The 8,031-nt window shown below is 39.9% G+C and overlaps 1 protein-coding gene and 1 long non-coding RNA gene across 2 annotated transcripts; one reads left to right on the top strand and one right to left on the bottom strand.

Annotated features, from left to right (window-relative positions):
* Positions 1-12: 12 nt before the first annotated feature.
* Positions 13-3,057, bottom strand: LOC140581325 (uncharacterized). Its single transcript, XR_011984393.1, has 3 exons — positions 2,928-3,057; positions 2,176-2,421; positions 13-175 (listed from the first exon to the last, which is right to left on the bottom strand). It is a non-coding gene; the product is annotated as an uncharacterized lncRNA (long non-coding RNA).
* On the top strand, positions 1,913-7,332 carry LOC111841965 (pyroglutamylated RF-amide peptide receptor). The gene is made up of 6 exons (XM_023808167.2): positions 1,913-2,428; positions 3,036-3,194; positions 4,188-4,249; positions 5,880-6,115; positions 6,225-6,322; positions 6,449-7,332. The coding sequence occupies exons 1-6, from the start codon at positions 2,071-2,073 to the stop codon at positions 6,838-6,840; spliced, it is 1,305 nt and encodes a 434-aa protein (XP_023663935.2). The 5' UTR covers positions 1,913-2,070; the 3' UTR covers positions 6,841-7,332.
* Positions 7,333-8,031: the final 699 nt, after the last annotated feature.

Here is an 8,031-nt window from a genome sequence, read left to right as displayed (position 1 = left end):
TAAAGTGTAGGTTGCAGTTATAACTTATTTTAATCGGTGCTGCTAATGATGCAAATGGCCCGGGGCAGGTAGCTTCTCTTCAGTCTCTCAGGCGCGGCCATAAGGCTCTGGAGGCGCCAACCTGAGCGCAGTTTATGGGCGATGAGTGTCTCAGGTGATATTTGGTGCCCAGGATCTACAACAGGAAAACAAAAAGTTTTGTATAACAATATGGCTACCACTACTCAAAACGAACACAGCACCCCAAACTCTCAACAGGCTCAGATGCAGTGGTGTTATGGCTCATGTTTTCAGAAAAGAATGAATTAAAAATCAATCCTATATGTCACCTAACTTTAAAGCTTCCAATTTTTCAAACTTAATTGGTGCAGTTGCCTCCCATTAAATGATCACTGTACTTGAGGGAACTCAAATACTTAGTAATAACTCAGTTACTAATGAAGTATGAATCACGAGCAAATCATGTACAAGTATATTAGTCGCTACTTAAGATGAAAGATGTCACGATTCATTAATGAACAAACAGATCATCAGTATTTTGCTTGTTATTCATTACTCGTTCCTTCAGAGTTCACTAAGATTCAGATAATTAACAGATATAGCCTAGTAATAAATATATATAGTAACTGCTTGGGATAAATGATGCGTCACATTTCATTAATGGTGAACAAACATGAGATCAGTACATTAACATGTGTTGTTCAGTTCCTATAGTACTCCCTTCGGTGATTCCTTCAGTAGTTCAAAAAGGTTTACCTAATTAATAGATATACTGTAGTAACAAATATAATACTTGCTTGAGATAAAAGATGTGACAGTTCATTAATGGTGAACAAACGTGAGATCAGTTGGTACCCAGCTAACAAAATGATGTCCTTTCAACGTCATCTGAATGTCGACAAATGTCATGAAAACATTCCGATGTCCTCACCACGTCTTTATGACGTCCTTTCAACGTCCTCTGTACGTTGACAAATATCGTGAAAACGTTTTTTATTGACGTCATGTGGACGTTATTTTGTAGGATTCTAGGTACAGGACAGACGACGTTATTTCCGACGTCCTCACGATGTCCTCTCAACGTTAACATTTTTATATAGGTTTGTTTATATATATATATATATATATATATATATATATATATATATATATATATATATATATATATAACAAACCATTATATATGCAATATATAATTCTAAATAATTATATTATAATATATAATTATTATAATATAATTATAATAATAAGTGGTGGCTTGATGGTTACAGAAGCGCACTTGTAATTGAAAGATTGCAGGTTTGAATCCCTGACCAGCAAGGCACCACTGAGGTACCCTGAGCAAGGTACCGCTGCCAAGCACTGCACCCTGCTTCAGTCCAGTTGTGCAAATGTAGACACAAGTACAGTTGATTTCAAATCTGCTTTAGCCAGTATAAACGTCATTAGTTTGTGTTATCCAAATTGGGAATAATGCTTTTCCTTAAACAGTTTGCTTGATTCACACTTTCTTGCTAAAGATTGCAGTCATTGCAGAAAAACATGTACAGTAAACAGCACTAAGTCATTCTGAGCCAGGACATCGAATCAAGCAGCAATTCCAGTTACACGGAAAAGAAAATACTACATTGGCTATTTAACCATCAGCTATCAGTTGTTGAAAGAGGCATCGAAACGCATTACATTGAATTTTGTTGTAGGGAATAGAGAGTTGCATTTAAAAGTGGAGACGCGTGACCTTCTCTTCATACTGAAAATTAGGTTGCTCCTTGAATACAGCTGTGACAACACAGCATAGGTCCCACTTAAAGACAGAAAAATATGAGCACTACTGGTTGACAGAAAATTCTATGACTGGGTGACAAGTTGAGTTCCGCCTCTTTATTTATATGGCATGAAACCTCCACAGGAACATTATCCTTCTAAGGCTGATATGACGTGTACGACGTTTATGTACAGTATGACAGGATTGCAGGACGGCGTCTCGCACAGCCGTATAGTGTTATGGGGCTGTCAGTGTGATGCGCTTTTTCCACGTTTAACGGGAATTTCTAGAAAGGGAAAAAAACAATGGGAACATGCACCGCGATGGGAACGATGAAAATCACACCAGAACTACTGAAGCAGCTGCTTCAAGTCTACAACCTGACACGCCAAGACTTCATTCACACTTACAACGTGCTGCCGCTCGTCTATACTCCCGAGCTGCCGTCAAGCGCAAAAACGACATTTGTCATCATGTATGCCATCATTTTCGTCCTGGCACTGGTGGGAAACAGTCTGGTGGTTTACATAGTTTTGCGGAAGCGAGCAGTGCAGAGTGCCACCAACATCTTCATCTGCTCCCTGGCGGTGAGTGATCTGCTCATCACGTTCTTCTGCATCCCTTTCACCTTGCTGCAGTACATCTCTTCCGAGTGGCTTGGGGGTAAGTTTCATGCACATTCATTTAGCCGCATATGCACGCCTTAAAATTATACTGTATTGAGTATTAGTTTTTAAAAGCATTACTGGAAGCTGCGGCAAGATTCATTTGGTCTAATAACTTAAGGTGAATAAACAATTTTACCGTCTGTTACACTACCGATAATAAGTTTCGAGAATAACTTGCACTTTTCTGGAAAAACGCATAGGCTATTGTTTTTTTTCCTCTTCAGTAGTTAAATTTACTAGGACATTGCTGTCTAATGTCACAATCAGCACCAAACATAATTCAATAAATTTTAAAATTCGGTTTGATTTCTATACTGATTATAGCCAGACACGTGACGTCTGCTACAGTTGCTCTTTTATTACATGTCGCAGTTATATTTTATATTAAGTATCATGGTGACGCATAAAGCAGAATCTAAGGAAACGTTTTCAAATATTGTGAAAATGCAATACGGTAAACAGTGTTCAAAAGGGATGTTTAAAGTTACATTTACCTTAACAGCTGAACTTCACTAAGAGTCGATAGCAGGCAGCCTATATGCCGCCTTAGTGCCGAAATTGCTCATTGGTAACGTTGATCACAGCGCCGTGCTTTTTTCCAGGGGTCCTGGTATGTAAATCTGTCCCCTTCGTCCAGACAATGGCTATAGTTACTGGCATTCTCACCATGACCAGTATTGCTGTGGAGAGGTACCAGGGCATCGTTCATCCGTTGAAGATGAAGCGGCAGTACACACCACAAAGAGCTTACAAAGTGCTAGGTGAGACTAGCGGCACATGTGTTTGACATCTGGCTTGGCTGTCCACAGCGCTTGTGTGTGTACAAGGATACACTGGATATCTAATTTAGTCACCTTTGATTAACAGCAAAAGGATCAACAATGAATCTATATATTTAGCCATATCTATCTATCTATCTATCTATCTATCTATCTATCTATCTATCTATCTATCTATCTATCTATGTTTGTCTGTCTTCTGTCTGTCTATCTTTCCAACTGCCGGCAAATTACTAAGGGCAGATTGACAGCAGCTATGGCAACCTGCAAAATAAGGGCTCTTTGCCTGCTCCACTTCATCTTTTAAATCAGGGGTGGCCAATCTTATCCGCAAAGGGCCGGTGTGTATGCAGGTTTCTGGGATAACCTGTAGGTCAGCTCTTCAAACCCAGGTGTGAGGACTCTTCAGCCAATCAGTCCTCTAATTAGTGACCTAATTAGGGAGTTGCAGCAAAAACCTACATACACACCGGCCCTTTGCGGATAATATTGCCCACCCCTGTTTTAAATGTAATGTACTATTCAAAATCATTTTAGTCAGCCTGTTAAATTGAATCATTACAGCATCATATGATTGAAAACCCAGGAATATGGATTCTGTTCCTGGTTTACTTAATTTTTTTTTTTTTAATACACTGCCATTAAATGTAACATAACAATCTCTCAAGTACAATTTTTGTTTAATTCTTACTAAGTAGCTATTGTTTTTGCCATCCATAATGAACGTGGGATATTACGTGAAACAGTTCTATATCAGATCAAGTATCATTTTCAATGGTTTCACACAATTTTATGGAATTAAAACTCCACTAAAAACCGACATTGTGGAAATTGCTCCAGTGATTTATTCTGCCTTTTCTTCATTGGACATTTCCCAATGGTAGAGTTTCTGACAGTGAATTGCCTGAACGCAAATGACAGTATCATTATACATCACAAAAGCAATTCTTCTGTACCTCTCACATGTCCAAATAGGGCTGGTTTGGATGGCGGCTGTGATTGTTGGATCTCCAATGCTGTTTGTGCAAAAACTGGAGGTGAGTGGACATACATCAAATGTGTGAACTTTTTAATTTCCATTTGCTAGAAATATTATTTTTAATATGAACATTATGTAGGTTAACACAGATGCTGCAAATATGTATTTTCCATTATTGTGGTAATGTGCAAAATGAGATAAAAGTATGCTGAATTTTTTAATTGGTCTTACAATCTTCATGTGTAACTGGAGATGCATAAAGGCAATGAGTCAGTTTTCTGGATGGATGGATGAATCAGAGATATAAACAAGGAGAATGCTTTGTGCAGTGTTTGTATACTGAATTCACATGGTTAAGAGGCAATAACAACAATGTTCCTTTGACACTTCCTGGCTGGTTCTGGCATTAAGTTTGTTTGTGTTAATTTCTTTGCTTTTTTAGTAAAAAAAAAAAAAAAATCTCCAGCAAGCTTTAGTCCGATTGATGTAAATAACTGAACGCTAGAATGTTTTACTTGACAGAATCTGTGTGCCGTTAATGTTTCTGTGACATCCTTAGAGTCCCTAAGAGCTTCTTAATGAAGTGTGACTATATGTGTGATTTAGTATCAATATACATCTCTTAGCACGGACCACGTTTACTGCATAGGCCGTCTGTAACCAGGCATTCAGATATGGTTGCTATGCAGCGTGCGTCCAGCATGGAATCCCATCTTTTAATTTAATGCACTGCCACTTCAGAGAGACATTTTCATTGTTCTGATCAAAAGCTGCAAGTTAACTCATGCCGAAGGATGCTGTCGTGCTTAGTTCTGCCACGACATGTGTCAAGAAGCTGCATTGCTGACAGATTTGTCATGTTTTGATCTCTGCTGTGTCCACGTTTTACCCAGTGTGCTGTTTTTTTCTAGACAAATTAATTCTGTCCTCTTAACTCTTCCCAGGAACAAAATCAGTTTACAATATCCAGAGCTATGGGCACACTAATGGTCTTGAAGTAACTTTGTTTTTTTAAGACCTTTTGATCACTGTGTTAACTTTATATAACTCTAAATACTCCAAATCCTGTAAAACTATGAGACCAGTCTCCTATGTTATGCCCTATTACAGTGTGCATACAGTGAATTAGAAAGGAAATAGCAGTAAAAACTCAGTGAAGTCTTGATCTTTACATGAAATATTTTCAAAGCTTGGATTAGCTGTACGTTACCTAGAAAATTAAGCAGTTTTAATGGACTGTGCTTATCGTCACAATGTTATTCTGGTTAGTTTCTGTGTGCTCTTACCACTGCATGTAAAAACGGTTTGTTGGATCATAACGTCTATAAGATTTTACAAGATTTGGCAAAATAAATGTTAAATCTGCTATTAAGCTGACTGTCAGTCTTAGTGCATATAAAAAATAGTTCAGCGGAGTTGAGGGAAATTCAGCTAAATGATTTGGTAGCTAAAGGACAAAGTTATATCTGCTTTATGCATCATCAAATATGATTAATTCATTTAAAAGCTGGGATTTATGCAGCCAAGGGACTATATAGAGAGAAAACACAGGAAATCTGCAGGAAATCGACAGTCGATGTACAGTGCAGTAAAACAGCTCTGACTCCTTTGGCACTGCAAGCTTGCCGTTAAACCCGTAATCTGTGCTTTAGCCCACGGAAGCGTATTGAGGCCTCTCCCGTTCCCAGGTGAAGTACGACTTCCTGTACGACCGGCACCACGTCTGCTGCCAGGAGTGCTGGCACTCGCCCGCCCATCGCCGTGCGTACGCCACATTCATCCTGGTGGCGCTGTTCTTGCTGCCCCTGGCGACCATGCTTATCCTTTACACAAGGATCGGAATCGAGCTGTGGATACACAAGCGGGTTGGGGACTCCTCCGTGCTGAACACCATGAACCACAGCGAAATCAACAAGATTTCAAGGTATACACAGGCCTGCCCTGAAAATGACTCCGTTCATAATTCCATCCATCCATCCTTAACCTAGTGTGACCCAATCTTCTATTTTTCCTCCATTCTCCGTTGGTTACAGGAAGAAGAAGCGGGCCGTTAAGATGATGGTCACCATCGTCCTACTCTTCACCGTTTGCTGGGCCCCATTTCATACCGTGCACATGCTGTTCGAGTACAGTAAGTACGCCGTCTTATAAGCAGTGCCGTTACAAGCAAGTAGAATCAAGGCAGCGTATCGGCAACATTCCTGCTAGATGTGCGCCAATAGATATATATAATACTAATATGTTACCCTGTGACTAGACTATCTGGAGAAGCGCTATGACGAAGTGACCCTCAACACGGTCATCGCCATCGTCCAGGCTGTGGGCTTTTTCAACTCATTTAACAACCCCATCGTGTACGCCTTCATGAACGAGAACTTCAAGAAGCACTGCAAGTCTGCGCTCTCCTGCTGCCTGCCGCAGCCTGGCCTGCCCTCGCTCGCCGCCGCCGCGGGGGGCCCCAGACTCACCGCGCGTTTCACCAGGTGGGGCACCTCCCCCAGAGACCGACCCAAACTCATCAGCGAGGGGAACGTGGGCGAGAGTGTGGTGTTGCGCACGGCGCGCACAGAAACCTCGACTGCGTTCGTGGAGGAGAAGGTGTCAGCCGTCAACTCGGAGCTGCCTGCCAGCTGCTATATTGGCTCATAATACGCACTTTGAACAGTGGGAAACACTACAAAATCTCTGTGTGCACGCAAGTTAAAAGAGGTACTTAACTGTGTAAAAACGACTGTGATACTTCGTGATCTTCGAAGGATTTCCGCTACCACACATTTTACTGAGAAATTAACCAAGGCAACTGCTGTAGGAATATTTTTCTTGGTATTTTTGGATCGTTAAAGACCCTGCAGAATCTCCAGAGGGATTAACAGCATTAAATTGTAAATTACTGAAACTGGTAACATGCAAAATGATTGAGCAAATATTCTGACTGTGCGGCTTGTAAGTGACAATGTTGTTAATCTTCTCTAAACATGTTTCTTTAATACAAAAAAAAGTTGGTTTATTGGTAACATTTCAGTGAACAATTACCAAACCTATTCAAGGTCAGAAATAAAGCAAAAAATATTTCAGATCAGAGACCCATCAACATAGCAAAATGAGTGTAAAGATGGAACAATCCAACACACAACACACACACACACAACACAAAAAAAACATACCCGATTTCTAAAAAGCAAATATACGTATACAGCCTTTACCCAGGTTACGATAGGGTTACTTTCCGATAAACCTATCGTAAGGCGAAAATGCATTTCAATACAGTACACTTAACCTGACAAACATCATAGCCTCGCTTAGCCTGCCTTAAACATGCTTAGAACATTTACATTAGCCTATTGTTGGACAAAATAATCAATACAAAGCCTATTTTATAATAAAGTGTTGAACATCTCATGTAATGTATTGAATAATGTATTGAAAATGAAAAACATTTACCCATCGTAAAGACGAAATATCGTAACACAGACCATCGTAACCTGGGGAGCGCCTGTATTTGAAATTTATCAGGTTATCTCCTGGGAAAAAAATTGCAATAAATAAGGCAGAAATTGTAACATGCGGTAGGGTTCATTTATGCAAGATATTATCACTTTGAGTGATGTTTCCCAACTTCAGTTAGCAGCAACTCTTGCAGAGGCTCCTTAGTAAACAAATGAGCTTGTTCATGACCACTTATAAGTACTAGCTAAAGACCCTTAAGAGCAGCTGATTAGCATTATCACGATGTCAGAACTGCACATTTACAGTAAGATTTACAGTAAGTGTAACACGACAGTCAGAAGCCAGACACTGGTGTGCCAAGGAAGAACTGCAGAGCTATCAAACCTAGGAAAA

This window comes from Paramormyrops kingsleyae, chromosome 20 (genome assembly GCF_048594095.1).
Source record: "Paramormyrops kingsleyae isolate MSU_618 chromosome 20, PKINGS_0.4, whole genome shotgun sequence".
In the NCBI taxonomy this organism is placed as follows: Eukaryota; Metazoa; Chordata; class Actinopteri; order Osteoglossiformes; family Mormyridae; genus Paramormyrops; species Paramormyrops kingsleyae.
The sequence above is the reverse complement of the archived record's forward strand: the minus strand, read 5'-3'. Positions and strand labels throughout refer to the sequence as shown.